Genomic DNA, 24,834 nt, shown 5'->3' with positions numbered 1-24,834 from the left:
ATAGCTTTCCTATGTTGATTTCTTTTATCAAACAAACACACACACCTAATCCTACCCCTAAATCAAGGATACACACTATATAAACACCTTGATACCATTTAGACTAAATAGAATTACTTTGTATAGGCAAAAGATAGTATTCCAGTCATGAAGACTAAGCTAAACCTTATAATGAGGATCATCTATTGTGAAAGGCTTAACGGAAAGTAATGACGTCTGAGGCGTGTTTCTTTCCATGTCTTCTCGTGATGAATCATCCACAATAAAAAGTAATGCAATAATCGTCGATGAGATGGAAACTCGATTTATAAATATAATAATAATAATAATAATCTATAATTACATTTTACTTTTTAATATTGGTAGGAGGTATCTCTTAATCCTTTAAATGTAAAACTTATATAAAAATACATATACTAGAAAACTAAATAGAAATAAAGCACAAATTGCAATAGCTGATCATCGAAGGAACTAAACGCAGCCAAATTTCGTGTTTGACATGACATGCTTTCCCTTAGAATAAGGTTCACGAAAAAGGTTGCAATCAAAAATTCGAAAGTATCTTAATCTTCGTTTGAACGGTCCTAGGGAAAGTTAATACTTTCATTAAGGGGTAGCATAGAAGTTTGAAACTTTCGTGTGAAGAGTAAGAGAAAGTGTGACATCTTTAGGTGACCATGAATATGCGGAACTTGACACATTTCATATATGAACTTTGAGCAATAAGTTTAGATGTGTAAGAGGACGGAAAATCAGATATGTAGTTAAAACTGCATGTATCTAGGTGAGTCGTAGAACCTGTTTATACTTATTTTGGGACGGAAAAGATATGTTTTAAAGTGTGAACAGTTAAGTGAAATGAAAATTTGTTTTAAAGTTTTGATAAAGAAAAATGGGTAATGTTTTAAGTATGTCTTGCATTATCAAGATCTGCCATGTCCCCTAATGTAAAAGGATGAAAGAACGTGCTTTAAGTGTTTTATATTGTGTGTTTTACTTGTTTATATGTATCGAACACAAATACTTTGATATGTTTTATGTTTACAGGTGTGTGGAGCTTAACGGAGCTTAACGAATCTAATTTGGAGCATTCATGATGGAGTGGAAATGAAAGTAATGGTCTATGAGAGGATAGAGAATTGAAATACGAAGACGTGGCCGCAAACGGGGAGGAAAACGGAGATTTTATGAAGAAAACAGTTTTGGCCTAGCAGCGACCGTAAAGCAGCAGCTGGGAACCGTAAGCTACGGTCTGACCGTAAGCTACGGTGTTACGGTCTGGTCTGACGGAAAATGGGTTTTTGGGTGATTTTCTTTCATAATTAAAGCCCAAAAACCCTAAAGTCGATACCATTCAATAACCATCAGTTTTGGGACTTCTTGGAGGCCATCTTACACCACCATAACACATCCTAATCACAAGATTGATCCATGAAATCATTCCTCAACACAACCATCAAGAGCTTGAAGATCAAGATGCAAAGCTAAAGGTTTCATAACCATCTCCGGGTGTAGGGTTGAGTTGCATGATTAGGTTTTGATATTCTAAACTTTAACTTTGAATTTGGATTTGATTAATCATTCGGTTGATCAATTCTTTGTGTTTGCTTTTGTGCTTAAATGGTTTTTATTAATTGATTGCTTAATCTTTTGTCAGTTATTGATTTGTGGTTATCAACAATTAGGATTAAGTTCTTTCGTCATTGACCCGTTTATCATTAACCATATTACTGATTTTGTGTTTCAACAAGTAAAACCAATTATCAATTAGATTTTCATTAAGCCGTATCAATTGTTCGGATTCAGTTCTGACGATCAACACAGTCAATCGTTAAGTCTTTTGATTTACATATTTTATAAGAAACCGTCCAAAGAAGTTTATCAATTCCTTAACTTGTTGCAAGACCCGAACCTTGGAGTTTGGTTATTTTTATATTATTGTTTACAAACTAATCAACTAAACCGCTTGACATCGTCTGTCCAATTTAATTATTTTTATTATAAAATTTGAGTTTCACTTGCACTTTCCATTGATTCCCTGTGGATTCGACACCTTACTTGCCCTAGCTAGTAAAGGTATTTTTATAAGTGTTTTTGATTGACCTTTCGACATCGATCATCCCCTTGGGGATGATGGAGGAGTTATAGCACATTGTCGTAATTGTGAGGAACCTTGGCCCATTATTACTAGCTACAAGAATCAGACCTTATAGCGGCAGACCCTATAGTGCCCCCCCTCCCCCCCAGTTGTCGGCATGGCTTGGCTTTAGCAAAGACATGTCGTCGATATAGGGTGGCCAAACTTTTGGAGGGATATGCGAAATTAAGACTGCTAACTTGGAACCCTATTTTAACATCGTGTCTTCGATATAGATAGAGTTTTTTTTATTTATTTATCGTTGTCTAAATAAAAGGATAGAAAAACTTCAGACAACTTGTTGCAACGACAAGTCGTCAAGAAATATTATATGTATTTATTTTTTATATTTATTATTTTATATTTATTTGGTTCTATAAGTGAACAACAAAACGATGTTGTTTGAGAGACCCTGTCATGCCGACATGTCGTCAAGATTGCTTTATGCGAAAGTTTGGTCTTGTGATCCATCTATCGGTAATTAAGAATCATTTATCATGTTGTGTAATAAAATGATAATTGGAAATTAATCCTTATTTTTAAGGCTTCATTAAATATTAGTATTTTATTAGAAGGAAAATCACTACTAGCTAGTATAACACTAAATCCTAAAGAAAGTGTCGGGAAACTGAAGTGTGAATCTATTCATAGTAATGATGGTCATCAACATTTCTTTAAATCTACAATGTACCATGTGGAAATCATGAAAGTTCAATCATATATAGAATGCATGATGTTGACATGCATGTAGCTCTTCTTGGACATTTTAAAACAATTATTGGCCAGTTAGATAAAATCTTACCTAGCAGGGAGTATGGAACCATGACTTTTTTTGTTTCCTCTAGAGTTGGCATAAAATTAAGTTTCCTCTTTTCTCACTATAATTAAGTAACAAAATTTATTTTTCTAAAATAAGTAGTAGGGTTCCTTTCCTAACTCAAAAATTTTTTTATAAATTTTAAGAACTTCTAACAACTAATTATTTTATATATTTATTTTATATAATTTATATTATTTGAGAGTAGTTTTATCATTTATTATATGGTAATTGTGACTACGTATATCTATAATCACAAGTTTACATATATGTAAATAAAATTTTTTAGACTCCTAAAAACCAACCATTAACTTATTTTTCACACAATTATTTTGATATTTAATATTAAGCTTTAGACTGTCTTATTTTTTTAGACTGTTTTATGATTCCATAAATACAATTTTGTAATAAGTTAAATATGTGTAATCACAAGTTTAAATATGTCTAATAAAGTAATAAGCAGGTTATATATACGTTTAGTGAACAATTTACTTATGTGTAATAGCCAATTTAGACATATACAATCATAAATAGACATTGAACATTGGATATTTGGGATGTCTAGGATTGCTGCCCATATGAATTTAATTAGACATTGGACACCAGCTCGTAAATACTTTGAATCAAAAGAGTTGCATATATACAACCAGTACCTGTATTTGTTTTTATGATTTTTGTAGTTGTATTCAACTTTTCTTCTCGACAATCCAACATAAATTTAATTGAAAATGGAGTTGTGTTTACTTTTTCGTAATTTTCAAATATAACGTCACAAAGTGTATGCGTGTGTTTATACATGCTTTGATTTTCAAAAACTCGCAACACTCATGCTCTAGCTAGTATGCTAAGTTTAGTTTATTTTAGGTTTATTCACTCTTTCAATCGTATCAAAAGGCGTTGGTTAATAACCACCCAATATTACATGTTCACATTATAGACGTGAAGTGGATGCTTTTTGAAACCATCATTTCAGTAGGGTTCATTGCAATTTTCAAAAGACATTATCATTTTAATTTGTTTCAAATTTTACAATCAGCACCAACAATTACTTTTATATATATTTCTCTCACAGTGTTTCCCTCATGTTATTCACGTTCATGTGCTAATTACTATATATAAAGTGCTCCTTGTAGACCACAACAATAACAACTCTCACTACGCTTCTAGAAAACATGTTTGTGATTCATGACAATTGACACACACACATATATAATTATATGTAAACTATATAGAAATACATATATATCCTAAACATGTATACATTAAGAGGGTGTTTGGCTAAGCTTATTTTTTTTTTTTTGCTTTTTAGAGAGGCAAAATCTCTAAAATGTCCCTTCAAAAACATTTAAAAAGCATCAAATTGAAGTTTTTTTGTTTTTTAAGAGGCATTTTGGACATTTTACCCCTCCAAAAAGCAAAAAAATTAAGCTCAGCCAAACACCCCCTAAATATCAACAAAATTGTACAACATATACAAAAACATACCCCTAAGTACTATGTCTCATAAAATAACTATGGCTTCGGGTCTAAAACATAAGAATATTAAACATTTAAACCCGACCCAAAGCAATAGCCTTCGACACATTTGGATCCCTAGCTCCCGAGGCGGTTCGTTTTTAGGAGCGGGTGCAGAAGGTGGTACACAGTGACTCGCAGAGCTCGAGGAACCAAAGATTTATATTCAGTAGAATAGGCTTTGCAAGACGCCCTGCTTGCGGTGCGCGCATATAATGTATATATGCGTGAACCCTCAGGTGGGCAAAAGTAAAATTGCACTAATTTTGACATTATTTTACTAATCTCATGAAAATAACGTTAAAAGTGGCGGAAGGTTAATCAGGCATCATGTGGTGGCGTTGATAACCGAAAGACAAGGGCACATGCACCAATCAGCCGGTGTCCCGATGATTGAGTGCTATGTGTCTTATGTCCAAGGCTTGATGCAAAACTACTATCGAGCCGGGGGTCTCACCGGAAGCAGTCCCTATATCCCTATGGGATAGAGGTAAGGCTGTCTACATCTTACCCTCCTCAGACCCTACCATAGCATTGCTATTGGTGGGATATACTGAGTACGATGATGATGAGAATAGGCTTTGCAATCCAAAAGGGGGTAGCGACGCAGCTTGTTGCTCGCTTACCCATTATCCAGATGTAGTTTGGTTTGTGTTAAATTTGAACTTGAAATTATAAAAAAATATAAACTACAAATACAATTATACAATCTTATTACCAAACAACATATCCAAACTAAAATATTGATGAGAACGAAGATCCGCCCAATTAAGGAAAATATCATCTTTGTAGCCCACATGCATCCGGCCCAATAAAAAAACGGGCAGGGATTTATGCTAAAAAGGAGGCCCCTGTTAACTTTCTCACGAATCCTTTTGAAAGGAAATCCACTTTACGACCAGCTGATATTCTTGCGTTCGGGTAGACAGGGGGGAAACACGCCTGTGTGGATCTTACAGGAGTGTCTCCTCTTGTTGGGCTCAGGGACCGTGTGTTTGTTGTGGGTCAGGCTGCGTTGAAGGCTGAATCGGGAAAAGTTGTTAAACACGAGAAAGCTTATTTAGATAATCAACATGTCTTTCTACCATTTGTCTTTGATACATTTGATTTCCTGGCCACATAGGCTGTGAAATTTTTTAGTAGGGTTCAGCACGTCGTACACAGAACCTCTTCAGCTTCTAGGTCCCAAAACTTCGTTTTTAGCAGGATTGACTTTGCTATTCAAAAGGGGGTTGCGGCGCAGCTTGTTGCCCGTTTGTCTGCCACTCTATTATAATCGTTTTATAGTAAATTATAATGAAATGCTGCTTTTAATCTCCAATTAATAATTTCCAACATAATAAAAGAATTAGTCTACCAAAGTAACAAGTAAGCCCAAGCCCAATCACTACATCGACCAAATTCCAAACTTCCAAATAACTAAAAAACCAATCTGACATAATGTTTGTAGGACAATAGAAATGGTTGATTCCAACAGAGTCAAAACTGGTAAAAGGGTCAATATTGACAAGGAAGTCAAAAATTGACCTTCCCAAATTATCTGAAAAGTCAACTTTGACTAAAAACCAAATTGACCATGAACACGTCTGCTTCCATAAAATCCCAAATTCCCAAATTACCAGTGTTTTAAAAACCGGTTCAAACCGGCCGGTTGAACCGGATTTCGCATAGCAGACTGGTTTTCTAAGCCCGATATTTTTGGTCGGTTTGCTAGAACATCGTACCGGCGGTGTTTTCTAAAATACTGGTTTTTTCTGGCAAACCAGTTTTATGCTTGGGAAATTTTTGATATTTGCGGCCTATATTTTTTCAAAATTACTTTTAGCCCAACAATTAATATTCAAACGTTTAAACTTTACGACTATTTTTTTTTAAATTGAATGCATTTGTATTAGTTTTTTTAATATGGATAAACTTTTGGATTATTTTTGTTATGAAATCATTTACTTTTGGGTTATTTTTGGAGTTGAAGTTGCATTTATAGGAAACTATAAAGTAAACTATTCAATCGGTTGAAACTCCCGGTATAACCCGGTTCAACAGGTTGTACCATTTTTAGCCCAATCCGATACGGGTAAAAAACCGGTTTTTAAAACATTGCAAATTACCACTAGTAATCTGTATTATCACCAAACTGACCATTCTGCCCCTGACTTGTCAATGCTGACCCTTTGACCAATATGAGAAACACAAGCAAGAGCGAACATAGAAGAATCTAACAAACTAGGTTAAAATAAATATTTAAGCATAAATAATAATCCATAGATGATAGCCTAAAAGAAACGAAAAGTCTTTCATGAGATCTAGCTTCTATGATTCTATCCAACATTCATCCAGACACGATTTTTTAATCACGCCGGGTTCGGGTTAAGCTATACGAGCATGCCAGTCCGCAAACCTGAGCGTCATACTAATCACTATCTCTAATTCAAACGTGCAAAAAAAAAAACACTTTGATAAACATTTCTTTATTAAAAAATACACATCGAACAGGAACATTACACACATTCAGAAAACTAAAAGTGCAAGTCCACTCGTCTTATTTTCGCTCACGGAAACATGCTAAGCTTCTACTAGATGCTTGTGGCGGTTGAGAAAGTCGAGGATGAGTTCATTCACCTTGTCGGGGAATTGCTCGGGGAGAAAATGAGAACCATGAGGGACATATATAGTCTCTTGGTTGGGCACATACTTCTTCACCTCTCCACTCCTTATGTAATCACCCATTCCTGGAATCTTTAACACATAGTCTTCCTCGCCCATGATCATTGTTATTGGAACTTCGACTTTAGGATCTTGAACCTCGGAGCCAACCATAAGCATTGTCCTACAAATATTATTTCAAGTAAAAAAACTGCCTGAACGTCGAAGTATATGTATTTTCTAACAATCTAAATCAAATTATATACCTGTAGGGAACTTGGAGTGCGGTACGAAATCCGGACTTCTCATACAAAGCCGCGTAGACTTCAAGATCCTCCTCAGTGAACCAAGAGGGTAAAGGAGTAGATGGCTTAACCAAATCCATTATTTCTTGGTTTTTATCGGCTATTTGCAATTCACTTTGAGAAAACAAAATGTAGATGTTTCTCACCACTGTTTTAACATCAAAGCGACCAAAATCAGCTTCAGCCCTTCCGGGTTCCTAGTAAAAGTTTCAAACAATATGAATTCAAGATTACTTTCAATTTAACAACAAAGGGAAGCTCATAATCAAATCATGTATCATAATTACGGTAGATATAATTACAATAAACCCGAACTAATATATTCCATTTAAATCACAGATATTAAAACATTAAAGCGACCAAAATCATCTTCAACTAGGAGTGCTCATCAAATCGAATTTGGGTTATTAAAAATTAAAAATTTAAAAGTCATATTCTCTATTTTAATAACCCAACTAGAAAAGCAAGTAAAATAAAAATAAAAATCAAAAATTCAAAATTATATGTAAAAAAAAACATTTCTAAACCAATAACACTATTTCATGCATAATACTTCAATTGGTACCTGAATTTAAAAGGTTTTACCACAAACTAGTTGCAAAATCAACAACATAACTATATGTCAACATGCCCAACAACACAAAAGGATAAGCTTAACAACAGCTGCCAAAATGATTTAATTCAGTCCCAACAATATTAGAACACAACTAAAAAACAGTATCCTAGCTAATTATAACACACATGATTACTTACAATAAATCCTAACCAATGTATTCTATCAAAATTACATAATTATATGATACGAAACCTGAAATCTTCGAGGGTAGAAGCCCTCAGGTAAGACAAAAGCGGTAGTGATTGCGCCCGGAGGCATAAACGGCAACCCAAGTGTTATAATCCCAGCTACTTTCTCCGGGTATTTAAGAATGAACGGGTACGCAACAATGGCTCCAAAATCTTTCGCAATCAAAAATACCTGAAAACAGGACGACTTAATTTTGCTATCCAAAAAGGCTAGTGGGCGGAGCCCACTTTACTTATTATATCGATGTAAACACTACTTTTTCGTGAAATATAAAAGTTAACGTTACATTTAGACATTTAGTTAGTAATTTAATATAACCAAACCTTAGAAATGTTTAGAGCATCAAGGATAGAGGCAGTATCAATAATAAGATCATTGAAAGTGGCCTTTTCGGGTTCGGCAGGTGGTTCGGACAACCCGTACCCTCTGAAGTCCGGTGCAAGTGCTCTAAAACCAGCCTTTGCGACCGCGATCATCTGGTGGCGCCAAGTGTACCATATCTCCGGGAACCCGTGAAGAAAAATCACAGCTGGTGATGACTCTGAACCGATCTCGGCTACATGAAGCTTTAGCCCATTGACTTGGATGAACTTGTGTGTGATTTGATCCATGGTGATAGATGGTATGCGTTTGTGGTGTGATTTGTGAAGTGGTGCATGTGTTTTATTGGCATTTATTAAGTGTTTATATAGAAAACATTGGTGTAATTTTATTCAGCTATGAGAACGGTTGGTGCAACGATTGGGTGTTGTATTTTCAGCGCGTACGAGTCACGAGATTAATAGTCAAAAGACAAACGTGGATCAAGTGTTTAAGATAAGGTTTCAAAGTAATTTAAGTGAGTTTTTTTTTATTATTATTATTACTCTATAGTCTATATATTAATTAAATTTGGACAGAATTACAAATTTTGTCCTTTAAAAAAAGCCAAAAACCGGTTCGTGTCCTTTTCTAAGTTTCCTTGCAGGCGGTGTCCTTTAAACTTTTTTTTTCTACACGTTATGTCCTTTACGCTAACTGGGTTAGAAAAACTCAGTTAAATGCCCTCACGTGAGACGCATGTGAGGGCATTTTTGTCTTTTCACCACCTGCAACTTCTTCCTCTTTCTTCTTCATTTTTCTTCTTTCATCCTACCAACACACTCTTATAACATTCATCTTCTTCACTCACTCTCTCTCTCTCTCTATAACATTCATAAGATTCATAACTACCACCATCACCAACCAGCCACCACATGCCACCACCGCCATCACCACCCATCACCTGCTGTTGCGACCACTAATTTCCACCGGCAGCAGAAGGTTGAAATTGAATAGAGATTTGGGAGGCCACTAAAGATCCAAACCCAAACCCTAAATCATTTCACTGTTTGCAAACCCAAATCCCTTATTGATTCTCAATTATCTGCATTGTAGTTGCAAGCCCTAATTTTTATATATCAATCTATGGAGCCGTTGGTGGATGTGCGTGTATTGAATCAGAGCCGTTCATGAATTAGGGGTTGGGTGGCGGATGGTGATTAAGGGTTTGGTGTGGGTTATTGGGAAGGATGACGTGGAGGGTTTGAACACAAAAATGCCCCAAATTTGAACACAAACCTGAATCGGAATCAGTTTCTGAAGACAACCCATTTGAGCCCCAAGTTTTAGGGCTCCAAATCGACGAAATAAGTTTACTTGCACCGCCGGCGACGATTTTGGCCGGAAAAAGAAGGCCGTTACGCCAATTGGAGGGTTCCGGTCGGTCGTACGGAGTGGTTCTGGCGGAAATTGGTTTCCGTTTTGATATTTTACCGCCGGATCTGGCGTCTACGGCGGCGGGAAGACCGGAATCCATGGTGGGAATTGGTGTTTGGGAGTATGTGGGAGTCGGAAGAGATGTGAATCGGCGTTTGGTGGTGGGAGTGGATGAATAAAGAAGAAAAATGAAGAAGAAAAATGAAGAAAAATAATAATAAAGAAGAAAAATGAAGAAGAAAGAGGAAGAAGTTGCAGGTGGTGAAAAGACAAAAATGCCCTCACATGCGTCTCACGTGAGGGCATTTAACTGAGTTTTTCTAACCCAGTTAGCGTAAAGGACATAACGTGTAGAAAAAAAAAGTTTAAAGGACACCGCCTGCAAGGAAAGGACACGAACCGTAATTTGGCTTTTTTTAAAGGACAAAATTTGTAATTGGGTCTTAAATTTGACTATAAGGTTAAAAGTTGGTGTCTAATCTTGAATTCAGTCATTAATTTTCACATTCTCTCTCTCTAATTAGCTCTCTACCTTACAAAGATACTTTAACACTACTTACTATTTAATGTAATCAACTAATTCAACAAAAATCATCTTCTAACAATATTATATTTAATAAGTATTTAGTAAAATCAGAGAATGAATAATGAATTACGGTTTTTTTATATTCTGGTCGGTAATATTTTTTTTGAACGGCCAACTAAGTAACGCGGGGTATCCCATACGCGGCCCTCATTGGCTAAAGGTAGCCCGAGCCGGCCACTAGTCCGGACGGACGGAGCCCCTAGCGGTCCACCTGTTGAGGGATTCACCGGATAAAACCCGACCCCCACGCCCGCCAAACGGCACGACAGCGAGGAGCCGGTAAAACCGGTTGAGATCAGGACTCGAACCCTGGAAAGCCAGGGTCATCCCTCATATCTCCCATATAAGTTGGTGGTAGTGAGGTTTGATCCCCCTACCTCTCACTTGTAAAGTGAGTGCTCTACCATTGAGCCACAACCAACAAAAGCAAAATTATTCATTAATTAGCGTTGTAAATTTTAAGGTGTTTAAAGTAGAGTCAATATGCATAGTAATAAAAAATAGAGTAAAGTGTCATTTTCGTCTTTGTGATTTGACAAATAATACGAATTTAGTTTAAAAAGTTTAATTTTTATATGTATCCTCCACGTTTCCCAATTCTTGTCAATTACACCCAAATCACTAACTCAGTTAAATTGAATCGTTAAGTCAGGGGTAGACATGTCTTTTTACTATTTCTTATTATAATACTTATTTCAGTGAACTGCAGTTTTTGTCCCTCTGGTTTATCCAAATCTGCAATTTTAGTCCAGTAGTTTCAAATTTGCATTTTTCTTCCCTATTGTCATTTCACTTGCAATTATAGTTATTTCACTTGCAATTAAACCCGAATCTCCTAATCTCGTTAAGTCTGGTTGTTAAAACCGTCAGTGTGACATTCACGCGAGGGGCAGTTTTGTTTCTTATTTTTCCTTTTTCTCCAAATACACCGCCAGACTCTCACGTGAGTAGGCTTGCGAATTAGGACTGAGATTTATTTGAGGAGAAAAACAAAAAAACTGGTCGTTACATGAGAGATACGCAGATCAATTAATGACGAGACTTAACGAGATTAATAAATTCGGGTTTAATTGCAAGTGAAATGAAACTATAAGAACGAAAATTGCAAACTTGAAAATATTGAACTAAAACCGTAAATTTGGACAAACCAAAAGAACGAAAATCACACTTTACTCTAAAAAATATATTGAAGTATTAGTTGGAGATTACTTAATTAATCAATATGTTATTTTTATTTAACGTTGTGTGTTTTAGTTTAATGCTATATGAGAATCTAATTGGTCATAATGATATTATATTTTTTATATTTTTTTAACAACTAACAATTTAGGCACTGACAAAATTTATTTATTCAGGACTTGAACCCATAATATCTCCATGGAACAAACCCTTAGCGAAAACTTCCATTACCACCCAAAAATATTATGTTTCCGAGTTTCATTTAACTGAGGAAAGGGAAGGAAAATGAGAAATAGAAAAAATATGTTGTGTTCCTGAGTTTCATTTAAAAAAAGGAAAAAGAAGGAAAATTTAAAATAGGTGTTTCCGAGTTTCATTTAAAGAAAGAAAATGAGAGAAGAGAAGAGAAAATGATGTGTAAAATAAGAGAATTTGTATCTTTTCAAATTGGAAAGATTAGGAAGGAAAATAAGTTGAAGAGAAAGAGGAGATATCAAAAGAAAATATAAGAATAAAAAATTTTCTTTTCCTTGCCTTTCTTCTCTTAAATGAACTCGGGAACACAGCTAAGTAAACGAGAGAGAGAGAGACTAAGTAAACGAGAGAGAGAGAGATTTATACAAGTTTTTGGTTTTAGAAAACTTAACTGTTAAGTGTGTTTATTTTAAAAACATTCTATAAATATTTAGAACTACATTGTGAAAATTTTGTAATTTTTATTTTAATTGCTAAAAATAATAATTTTATTAAAGTTTACAAACTGTAAGGTAATTTTATTAAAGTTCAATAACAAAAATCTAAAGTTGATTAAAGTTTAAGGTTGTTTTCCAAAATGGGTTAACAAGACATAAATGTTGTTGTGTGGTTTTGTTTCTCTTTGCCATTTTCTTTCGACTAGTAAATGGTCTTTATCAATTCCTTTTAAACAAAGAGAAATATTTCACCAATATAGCCACATGCATTTATGTGACATGTAACGTGCAGCGATAAGGGTGACCGAAAATGACAAGTTAGAGGGAAAATAGGTGAAGTTAATGACCATGAAACACAAACAAAATATGATTATCTAACCAAAGTTTTATAACTTTTTTTGCAATGTTTTATAAACTTGTAAAACCTTATGTTACAAACATTATATATGTACACTCCAAAGTCATAATAAGCTTACTGGATGAAGAGGTACAATATGTTAAATGGGTATGAATCAAAACGAGTCAATTAAAAAATTTCAAACTAACCAGAAACAAAGAATGAAAACCGTTATGGCATCTTCCATGTTACAATTGTAGTTTACGCAGTTATATATCATATTAATATGCTTTAATGACTTGCACCAACCAGAAATATTATGTTTTATATAAAATTACAAAATTAGAGCTCAAATTGTAAAAATTGAGCTGAAAACAACAGAATATGAAATAGGTCAAGCATTGTTCAACTGTCAATACTTAAATCAATAGAACTTTTTCATTGAGCCTAATTAAAATACCAAATAGGATTTTAATAGCCAAAACCTAATTACCCATACGACCATACCTGAAAACTTGTGGATCAAAATTACGCATTAAAAAATAGATCAACAAACCGATTTAGGTAACCGAACATGTGTCGGGTGTGACCACATCATACTGCAAAAGCATTTTTAGTTGTAAGTGTTAAACATGTCCAACACCAAATCAGATTGAAGGCTCCTAATATCTGAGAAAATATTTAATATAATAATTAGTTTGTTATTTATAAGATACGTTAGTCTTATTTTATTTAATCCTATTTGTTTTAGATTCAAATTGTGTATTTGAGTTAGTATAGGATTAGAACCGTGAGTTTATATATACCCTACGTTCAATGTGTTAGTTAATTATTAAGTTTTTCTCGTTAGTCGTTTTCTTAATAAAGAGTTAATCGTGTGTTGATCAAATCTCGTGTTCGTGTTCTTGATTCGCTTGCTCAAAGTTTAACAAGCGGTATCAAAGCCTAGGGCTCGTATCGAGAAGCGGTTTGAAGATCGAAGGTAGCCTCCACCGGCGTAGGATTAATATTTAACCGACTAGTAAATGGTCTTTATTAACATTTTTAGTTGTAAGAAACTGTCAGTTGTCCAACTCCGCCAACCATAACCAGGAAATGCAGTGTTGTTCTTTTATATACAGAACTTGATGTCATGAGTTATGATCAATGGAGTTTGTGAAACTCTTACTCACATATTTAAACTATGATTTATGTAGATATTTCTAAGTAGTATTGTGTTGTTAAAATGATATTGTCCAGGTTTGCTATTTGAAAAGCTCATGAGAAAAACATTGTAATTAGTTTATTTGAGATTGATTTCAATAGTCTAATAGTAACAGGCTTGGTGCAAGGAATAATGATTGGGAACGAAGCAATTGGTATATAATATCGTGTTTAGCGAGTTATTGGGTAGAGTAAAACTAGCGCATGAGATACAAACTAGGACGAAAACACAGAAAATGGACCAACAACCTGCAGGTCGGCGTATCGTACGCCAGTTAGTTTTTCGTGCGATTGTTTTCGTTACTTGATTTCCTATGGGTTTCGTCACACTTATGTTCTTGCTAATATGTTAAGGTATATTTTTAGGCAAATACCATGTTGAATAATGATCGGATCAAGTCTCGAATGGGTTCGAATACTAAATTTGTTTTGTAAACGGGTCACTTGTTAATATGTTCTTATTGTTATTTATTTTCAGAAAGCCATTTTTTTATTCAAAAACACACATCATTACTTCAAACAATCGTATTACAACAAATTCCGAAAACATTGATAGCAACTTTATTTGTCTGATTCCTGTCCGCAGAATCGATCTAAACTACTACAAGATGCTTGTGGTGATTGAGAAAGTCGAGCACGAGTTCATTCACCTTGTCCGGGAATTGCTCCGGAAGAAAATGAGAACCTTGAGGGACATATATTGTCTCTTGGTTGGGCACATACTTCTTCACTTCTCCACTGTTTATGTATTCACCCATTCCCATATTTAGCACATAATCTTCCTCACCCATGATCACCGTTGTTGGAACTTCGACTTTTTGATCTTGTACCTCGGATCCAACCTTGTTCAGTGTCCTGCACAGATTATGCTAAATTCAATATTATTGTCCATCAAGTCTAGATCTAACAAGGTTGGCCCAAAGTCAATGTACATACCTATAGGGAACTTGGAGTGGAGTTTGAAATCCCGAATTCGCATACAAAGACGCATAGACTTCAAGATCTTCGTCGGTGAACCAAGAGGGTAAAGGAGTTGATGGTGTAACCAAATCCATTATCTCTTGGTTTTCATCGGCTACCGGCATTTCACTTTGAGAAAACAAGATGTAGATGCTTCTCACCACGGTTTTAATATCAAAGCGGCCAAAATCAGCTTCGGCTCTTCCAGGTTTCTGATGAAAGTTTCACATAATATGTAGGAAATTTTTTAAACAGGAAACTGTTAAACGTGTCCAACACCAAACCAGATTGAAGGCTCCTAGAATCTTAGAGAATATTTAATAGGAGTAGTTTATTATTATAGATAAGTTAGTCTTATCTTAATTCCTAACTGTAATTGGTTTCAAATTATGTATTTGAGTTAGTTTAGGATTGGAACCGTGGGTTTATATATACCCTAGGTTCAATGTGTTAGTAATTATTAAGTTTTTCTCGTTTGTCGTTCTCTTAATAAAAGAGTCGATCGTGTGTTGATCAAAGCTCGTGTTCGTGTGCGTGTTCTTGATTCGCTTGCTCAAAGTCTAACAGAAACTAGATCAAATTAGAATGACTATAACTATGATATATCCAATCTTACGCTATCGACCTGAAATCGTCGAATGTAGATGCCCTCTGGGAGGACAAATTTAGTTGTGAAGGCGCCTGGAGGCATAAACGGCACGCCTAGTGTTATAATCCCAGCGACTTTGTCCGGGTACTGAAGGGCGAATGGGTACGCAACAACTGCTCCAACATCTTTGCCAATCACAAATACCTACGAATCGAAATGTTCAAGCACTTAACTCAAATATGATAACACAACACTAGAATCAACAACTTTTGTACCTTAGAAATGGCAAGAGAATCAAGGATAGAGGCGGTATCGTTGATAAGATCAGCGAACGTGGCCTTTTCGGGTTCGGCAGGTGGTTCAGACAGTCCGTATCCTCTGAAATCGGTTGCAATTAATGGCTCTATAACCAGCCTTTGCCACCACGATCATCTGGTGACGCCAAGTGTACCATATCTCCGGGAACCCGTGAAGGAAAATCACAGCTGGAGATGACTCTTAACCGATCTCGGCAACATGAAGCTTTAGCCCGTTGACTTGGATGAATTTGTGTGTGATTTGATCCATCACTAGAGTATGCATAAGTCTTTGAAACTGATGCGTGTATTAATATATAGAAAACATCGGTCTATGAGATTCACCAACCATTGTTTTAAATTATATTTGATGTTTTTTATTCGATGCACCGCTAATACGGTTAGATACTAAATTAATAATTAAGTTTATTAAAACTTTGAAAGCCTTAAAAAATTATATGTACATAACTTGATTTCTAGTAGATCTAAGAACAGAGTGATATTAGTGGCCTCGTGTTGCCACGGTGACATTGATGTGGTTTATATGTAAAGAAAAGAAATGCGTATGAAGGTATGACGGTTCAGCTTTGATTAATTATCAACACGTAGGTAGGAAAAGCATGTTGTGACGATATATTAAAAAAATCGGAAAATTTATATCATTGTAAAAAGTCGTATATCCAAATTACAAAACCGTGGCAACCAGTGACCTACCCAAATTTAGCATTTGATAATCAAATGTGTATAAAATTAGTTGTAAATGTTAATATAAATTATAATTAAGGAAAATTGGATTTTAATAATCCAAACTATCACCTATTGGCCAATAATAATCCCAACTAATATTCCAACTACTAGCAATCCTAACTTTCAACTTTGTTACCAATAACAGTCCCACACTAACGGATCATTAACTCCGTTTATTTTCAATTACGCAAATAGTCTCTGTCGTTTCCACATTCTACGATTTTAACATAGTAACCATTGAATCTTTATGGATATATGTTGTTAGTTGTTACCATTGAATCTGTTAATTTATAGATATTAGCTGTTTCATTGTATTTCCAGCCACCACAACCGCCGGCAGCAACCACCACCCACCACCATCTTTGTTTTCTTTCTTTCTTTCCTATCACCAACCAATGAAATCGACAAAGTCTGATGGTGATAATTTACTAACTTATCAATTTACAGTAGCTTCATGTGATTTCTTAAACAAATGCTTTACACACAAATGTCTTGAATGTGGATAATCTCTAAACGCCACTAGTAAAACAAAAATCCCCAATTTAAACCACAAAGCCCCTAATAATTTCACACGCCGTGCAACCTTAATAAGCTCCCGAACTCGCCGTGAACCGCTCATTGTCGTCGTTGACGTCGGCGAAAGAATCCGCTCTGGATCGTCGATTTCTTTTGTTCCTGTTTCAAATTCATTAACTTCGGTGTTACTGTAGAAATTCACGCACATCAGATTCAAATTTACTCATGAGGAATCATTCCTTCGGCTCGTGATTTGAGGAGTAGCTGACTAAATTCGAAGAAGGAGCTCGATGTTCAAGCAAAAAAGAAAGAATACTGTGGTTCAGGCCGCTAGTGGCTATGGTGGCCGGAAATACAATGAGACAAATATGATATATCCTAATAATATCCATGAAGATTTAATGGTTACTATGTTAAATCGTAAAATGTGGAAACGACAGGGACTGTTTGTGTAATAAAAGTTAAACGGAGTTAGTGATCAGTTAGTGTGAGACTGTTATTGGTAACAAAGTTAAAAGTTAGGATTGCTAGTAGTTAAAATGTTAGAATTATTATTGGCCAATAAGTGATAGTTTGGATTATTAAAATCCAATTTTCCTATAATTAAAGGTTTAATAAGAAAAAAACAAAAGAAACCACGTGGTGTGCACGTGAGTGACATGCAAAAAAGTAAATAAAGAATGAGCAAGTGGTAGCAGAGGATTGAAGTATTGAACCCATGGTACGTTGTTATTATCATTAGAGCATCAACAACAACAAACTTCAACAAACCGTCACATCAGCATCACATCAAATTTCAAACTTTTCTCAAAAACTCACACTTTCTTTCATAACAACAAACCTCCACAAACCTACACATCATCACCTACTACTTTATATTTAATTAAGAGTGAAGTGCTAAAATCGTTCTTAAGGTTTGCTCAAATATACGATTTTCGTTAAAAAAAAGTTTATTTTAGTCTTTTTTATATTTTATTTAATTAATCATTTAATTCAAAATGAATAATACTTATGCACACAACAATAACTGTAGATTACTTTGACCATTTAATTCACATCAGATAAATTCAACCAACACCACAAACACTACATCTACATCAGCAAACTTAACTACCCTCTTCATCTCCTCAACTCCACTTTTTAATCCACCCCTAATTTTTTCATAAACCCTAAATTCACCGTACCCACTGTCAATTTCAATTTCTATATTGGCAAACCCCCAAAAATCTTATACTCACTGTAGATGATCGGAGATTTGTAAACAAGATCGGAATCGAGGCGTCAAGCAGCGGCAGACGGTGATCTGTAGCAGTGATTAAGGTATAAATTGTTTCAGGGCAGTTCCGTTTATCTATTGCTAAAATCAGCAATGTTTAAAACTGTCGACGAGCCCACATCTTCTCGTCCGTCAGACGTTTGCAGATCCAACCTTGTTCGCCGGACTTTGGCACTACAACGGTGACTGTCCGCTTGATCCTCGTTCGCCCCTTGCCACATGTATCCGGACCTCGGGAACCCACCCCGTTGTGAATGCTCTTAGTTAAAATTGATGAACATTACATAATATCCTTCTATCCAAACATACAAAACAAGAAAAAAAATAACAACAAAAAGAAAACTCTTATAGATCGAGTTTATTTGGGAATTTATTATTTGTCGTTTTGGACTTCCAAAGAATTTGGTGAGCGATAACGGCACCAACTTTGCTGACAAGAAGCTACAACAGTGGCTGAAAGAACTTCAAATCACCCACACCTTTACCTCAGTGGCACACCCGCAAGGTAATGGTGAGGTGGAAAGAGCAAATAAGAGCATCGTCGAAGGCATAAAGAAAAGACTCTTGGAACACAGATCCGGCTGGGTGGACGAGCTTCCGCACGTCCTTTGGGCAAACAGAACGCTGAAGAAGGCCAGTACGGGAGAAACCCCGTTCAGTCTCACTTATGGCACTGAAGCCATGGTCCCGGTCGAAATTGGTTTACCCTCACCAAGGGTCTTGATTCAGCCAGAAGACAATGATGCGGAAAGACGGTTGGACCTTATGCTAACCGAGGAACGCAGAGACTTAGCCGCAGTGCGTGAAGAGAACTACAAGCGACAAATGCAAAAGTACTACAACACGCGGGTAAAACTCTGCAACTTCAATGAAGGAGACTACATACTGCGTAACAACGAGGCTTCGAACCAAGAACGCCCAGGAAAGCTGGCCCCGGTCTGGGAAGGGCCATACATTATCAAAGAAGTCCTGGGAAAGGGCGCATACCGACTCGAAAGGCTCGATGGCACTCCCATCCCAAGAACATGGAATGGAGCTCAATTACGCAAATGTTATATGTAGATCAATTCCAAACTTGTAAAGAAAAGGCCTAGAGCCACTTCTAATGGAAATGATTCTCCTTTCACAATGTGTTGATAGCCTTACCTTTATACTTATGAACTTCCCACACTGGTGCCGGTATTCACCGCATAAATGGGGAAAGAAGTAAGTCGTTACGTGTGGAAGGCGGCAAAACCCGCATAAACACAACGCTAAAAATAAGGAAAACCTACACGCAGGTCAGATGTAAGTAAAGTTTAGCCATCCTTGTAAGTGCAAGTGACGGTCTTACCCGCACAATCACGAGCAAGGAAGCAAAACTTCAACCTATCATCTACCACGTTCAAAGGTTAACTTATTCTGAACACTTAGAAAATTTCAAAGGAAAAGATGAGGAAAACTTCCACGCAGGTCAGATATAAGTAAAGTTAAGCCATCCTACTAAGTGTAAGTGACGGTCATACCCGCACAATCATGAAAGAGGAAGCGAAACAAACTTATAATTTACCACGTTAAAAAGTTAACTTATCTAAGTACTAAAGAAATTACTAAGTTAGATCAAAACATGCGTAAAATAAACAAGGCAAAGAACAAACACAATCTTTATTTCATCAAATTCAAATATTACAAAGATAGCTATACAAAAGCAAAAATCTACGCTAATGGTGGAAAGGGATCTTCAGAATCAAGCTTCAGGACCACTTCCACTTGGACCCGCTCCATCAGTAGAGCGTGATGGTTCAAGGAAGGCTTTAAGAATAGCTAGCCCATCATCAGCAGCAGCAACTTCGTTTACCTTCTCCACCACCGGATGCGAGAAGGCGGCATACTGGTTCACTGCCTGGTCGTAAATAGCTTCAGTATCCACATCATACAAAGGGAAGTTGGAAGGCGGGATGCCTTTCTCAACGAACCCTATACCAAGCAGGAAGCCGGCCTTTTCCCCATCCTCATGAGAAGCGTTGAGGGCTGTGCTCATAGCATCGTCATAAGACGTCTCTGAGAAGACCCGATGCACAACCTACAAAGAAAAAAATACAAGTATCAGAACCTTTTCTATTTACAAATAAAAGCGTGAAGACATGAAGCTAAACATACCTGAGACAACTCTTCTCGAAGAAGCCATTCCTTGGCAACCAGAGCTTCTTGGAGGGCAGCTTGAGCTTCGTTACGGGCGCGTTCGGCTTCACTCTTGTTGAGGTTGGCAAGCAACACATCTTTAGCCGCAGCCTCTTCGACGCCCTTTAGCTTACGCTCGGTATGGTCAAGCACCCCCCTCTGGTCCAGGATTTCTTGAAGCTTCTTAGCGTCCTCCATCGCCAAGGCATCATGAGCCTGCTGGAGAGCCTCTAATTTGGCTCTAAGCTCTTCATTCTCCAGGCGTAGAGGCTCAGCAACAGCTTCAGCCTTGGTGGCCCTTTCAGTCGCGTTCCTAGCAGTCTCCTTAGCCAGCCGAAGCTGTTCATTAACAGCTTGGGCAGCCTTGGAGCGAGCCTCGAGACGGGCCTGAACCTCGACTTCAAGAGCCTTGAACGCCTTCTCCTTCTCCGCCGCCGCGGCGGAAAGCCTCCTATTCTCCTCCCGGACAGCCCGCGCCTGAGCTACTTCCTGAAGGCGAGCTGCTTTTAACTTGTCGTTTTCACGACAAAGCAGCTCGACGCGCTGCTGCATCCGGGCCAGGAGAACCCGAAGCTCATTGCTTAGCCTACCCTTCTGGTAGCTAGCCATGGCTTCCCCCAACGCACCACTGGGAGCAGCGTGACGAGCCCACTCCACGCACTCCACAGGTGTGCGAAGGGTTGTTCCTCGGCGAATGTTCCATCGTGGAACATACACTTCATTGGAATCCGACACTGCAAAAAACAAAGAGCAGTTAGGAAAAGATGATTGAAAAATATAAAATAGGCCAAAAGAACCCTACGCACCTGTAGGGTCAATAACAGGCCGATAGCCGCCGAACCCATCACCTGAACCCAAGGGAAATCCATCCAAGAGGTCAGGCAGATGGGAAGGTGGCAGAGTTTGGCGATACGCCCCATGCATACCTGAAGGATCGGCCGTCGTTGCCGATGACGGAGGAGGCATGGTGGCGGCCGCCGCGGTGGCCGCTGCAGAATCCGCAGCAATAGTAACCGCCGGCTCGGTGAAAGATGCTGTAAAAATAGCACTCACAGCCGGCGGTGACGTCATCACAGCTGGAACAGTCGGCTCAAAGGAGTGAGCGACTGAACCAGCGGATGCAGGCGCAGGCGCCTGGGTCGTCGTCTCAGGAAGGCTGACCAAGCCTACCGTCATTGGCGGAGAGGTACTCCTCTGCGCTCCACCCTGTAATGCGTCAACATCTACGCCTGCGTAAAGAAGATAAGTGTTAATGATAAGAACTATGAAGTTAATAGATAAAGGAAGTTTGTACTTACGGGTTTTCTTGAGCCTAAAGGTACGGAGAGGCGGGGACGAACCCGATGGAGCCGGCCTCTTTGCGCCGCTCACCGTCGTCTTCTTGGGCTCTCCGGAGGTGACAGTCGCAGCCTCCGGAGCGGTGGTCTTATCACCACCGGGATTCCCCGCCACCTCTTCGCTCTCGGTCTCCGAATCAGACCGAGGCGCTGGATCGGCAGTGGAGGCCACCTTCTCCTTCCCCTTCCCGCCGGCAGCCTTCTTCTTCCGCACCAACGGAGGACCATCTGCGGATTCCTCATCAGAACATACGATTAGAGGAATTCCAGCAGAGGTTTCAACATTGAGGGGTCGAGGGTCGAATAGCGCCTTACCTGGCCGACGGGCGCTAAGGATCTCATGGCCTTGCGGATAGACCTCCACGAACCGATCCGCCGTTTGTTCTAGGATGGGCAACTCGTTCTCGTCCAGAGCACGAGTACCCATCCGAGCGGGACCGTCAGCCTCCCGCGGGTTCAGGAGCGACTGCAAGTCGTTCCCCTCTGAAATAAACAGGAAAGAAGTTAGAAGAAATTCAGAATCAACAAAAAGAAACAAAGCATACCGTAAGGAACAGAGTTCGAACCGTATTCGAGGACGATCGGAATCTTTCGCGCATCCGCCTCCTTCCACACCCGGCTCATCCCCAACATCACCATCCCGGACTCCGCAAACCGGTAAACCGGAGATTGGACCCGGGATATCTTCGAAAACCATTCCGCCTCCTCGTAGTTGGAGGCGTGAAGGCTGGGAAGTGCTTGCCCGTTCTTGAATTTCATGGCAAGGGGGATGGCGCGAGCGGAGATGAAGAAGAACTCCCTCTTCCACGAGCGAAGACTGCGCTCGGTCGCGCAAATCTTCAAACCCTTAATCAGGGTTATCAACGTGTACCACCCCTGGATGCACCTCCAAGTGTAGAAGGTCATCAGGCGGTCAACATAGGGCTCAACGCCCAGAATCCGGCACACCCACTCGAAGTGCCGAATCTTGGCAATCGCCATCGGGTGCACCTCGGTCAAGTGCACACCGTGCCTCTCAAGGACACGGTAAACAAACTTTGTCAATGGGAACCTAAGATTCCCATAAACAAAGAATGCAGCATAAACCCCGATCTTGCCTCTGGGGGCATCATACACCGTCTGGTGGGGTTCAGGAAACTCAGGCTCGAGAGACCCGAGCATGAACTTCCTGACGATGTAATGATACAGATCGCCAGGCAGAGCACACTGGCACTCGCCAGCAGTACTCTTGTCATCGGCTGTAGAATCGAGATCACGAGACGACATCTTGCAAAAGAAAGAAAACGATTTCGGAAGAATGCTTGCCTGAAAAGGTGAGTATTCGCCGGAAATCGCTTAGAAGATGAAGAGAAGAGTGAAAGTGTGGATTACAAAGAACCCTCTCCCCCTTTATATACTAATCGCAATTAATGCGATGCATTTAATGCGGAAGAGAGAGAAATCGAAGGTGCAATGAAACTAAGACACGTGGCAAAAAGCAAGCTGGCAACAGCTGTTGATAGGACGCATACCATTAATTTCGCGGCCACGCGCCCGAAAAATCGCGCCCACGCGCCTGAAAAAGCGTCTGGAATGACCATGTACTGTCACATCACCATAACTTCCTGCACGTCCTGACACAGTCAGAAGAAACCGTCGCACGACGTTTCAGAGGTTTGGACTGTTCTTATCATTCCACCAACTCTTCGAATTTCAAAATTCAAAATTCAAAAAGATTCAAAAGTAAGCGGGAAAATACCCCTTACCTTGGCAACCAAGTAACCGTAAGACGGATGCGGGTACAGTGTTAAGGCAAAACCCTTCACATACTTAGCACCCGCAGGGAATTGACGCCAGGAATACCTTGGAAGTAAAGTAACCGTAAGACGAGTGCGGGTACAGTGTCAAGGCAAAACCCTTCACATACCTAGCGCTCCGCAGGGAATTGAAACCAAGAAGGATCTTCTGGGCAATGCTTGCGGAAACGGGAATAACATCCCCGCATAGCGGGAACGTCGAGAACTACATTGTTCGAAACTCCATGATGGGATTGGTGGTTTTAGCATAATTGATCAGTATGTTGAAAACTACCAAAACCCCATGGAGAATCCACACAAGTGGGACTCAACGCTCCTGACGTATGAGGAGGTTACAAACCTACCCGCTTCACACCCAAAGATCAAGCAGAAAAGTCGGGAATTTCTGCGTGACATCAGGAAAACCGCGGGAAGAATCACCACGGAAAACCTAAAAACTAAACCCTTTTCAAAAACCCCTTGCTAAGTCCAAAAGTTCACCTCATTTATTAATAATTCATGAGAAGAACATTGGACTGGGGGGACTTGAAGAGGTAGGTCCCAGCAGAGCCTAGTTGGACCCGCAAGACTCACCTTGAATAGGGACGTCTGCGCAATGACCAACTGCTCCAGCAGGACCCACCATGCTCAGAGAACCTTACGCGCAGTACGCCAGCTGTACCCGCAGGGAAAGCCTCCCAATGGTGAAGTACCCCGCCTGTTCCCGCAGCTGCGGATACAAGCCATCAGGGAAGGCTACCCGCACTAACAGCAAGGCTACACGCACAAGGCATTCGCTACTTCAGTAGTCACATGAAGGAATGAGCAAGGCGGGAATACTCCCGCCTAAATGAGCCAGTCCGTATGCTTCTGGAAGGTCTTTCGTACTACACCTACTAAGGTATGGGCGGAACAGACAATTTGACCAGAGCAGCCCATGAACCAATCACAGGGTGACAGCTCACCGACAACAATACGAGGAGGAGCACCCTCCAGTACTGTTTGTCACTATTAGCCGCTGCCTACTCACCAACCCTTACGATGGGACGTGCGCAGCCTACAGTTGGTGGAACAGTGCGTAGCCGGCAGTAAAGGAACAGTATACAGCCGACCTTGTTACTGTTGGCCGTAGCCTATCCACCAACCAGCATGGCCTGTGCGTAGTCCACTGTTGGTAGAACAGGAATACTATTCAGCCGGCTGTACCTTCTAGGAAACCTAC

General features: G+C 38.9%; 1 protein-coding gene and 1 pseudogene across 2 annotated transcripts; both read right to left on the bottom strand.

Moving 5' to 3' along the window:
• Positions 1-6,959: 6,959 nt before the first annotated feature.
• On the bottom strand, positions 6,960-8,953 carry LOC143545808 (epoxide hydrolase 3-like). The gene is made up of 4 exons (XM_077037623.1): positions 8,546-8,953; positions 8,226-8,393; positions 7,379-7,614; positions 6,960-7,296 (listed from the first exon to the last, which is right to left on the bottom strand). The coding sequence occupies exons 1-4, from the start codon at positions 8,831-8,833 to the stop codon at positions 7,032-7,034; spliced, it is 957 nt and encodes a 318-aa protein (XP_076893738.1). The 5' UTR covers positions 8,834-8,953; the 3' UTR covers positions 6,960-7,031.
• A 5,384-nt stretch (positions 8,954-14,337) lies between these two features.
• Positions 14,338-16,191, bottom strand: LOC143545807 (epoxide hydrolase 2-like; annotated as a pseudogene). Its single transcript, XR_013137497.1, has 4 exons — positions 15,781-16,191; positions 15,542-15,709; positions 14,893-15,128; positions 14,338-14,811 (listed from the first exon to the last, which is right to left on the bottom strand). The product of XR_013137497.1 is annotated as an epoxide hydrolase 2-like (transcript).
• Between the last annotated feature and the right edge of the window lie 8,643 nt (positions 16,192-24,834).

Source organism: Bidens hawaiensis, unplaced genomic scaffold (assembly GCF_021521415.1).
Source record: "Bidens hawaiensis isolate Kalapana, Puna unplaced genomic scaffold, B.hawaiensis_p1.1 tig00014039_1, whole genome shotgun sequence".
Lineage (NCBI taxonomy): Eukaryota > Viridiplantae > Streptophyta > Magnoliopsida > Asterales > Asteraceae > Bidens > Bidens hawaiensis.
This window is presented reverse-complemented; position numbering and strand designations above follow the sequence as displayed.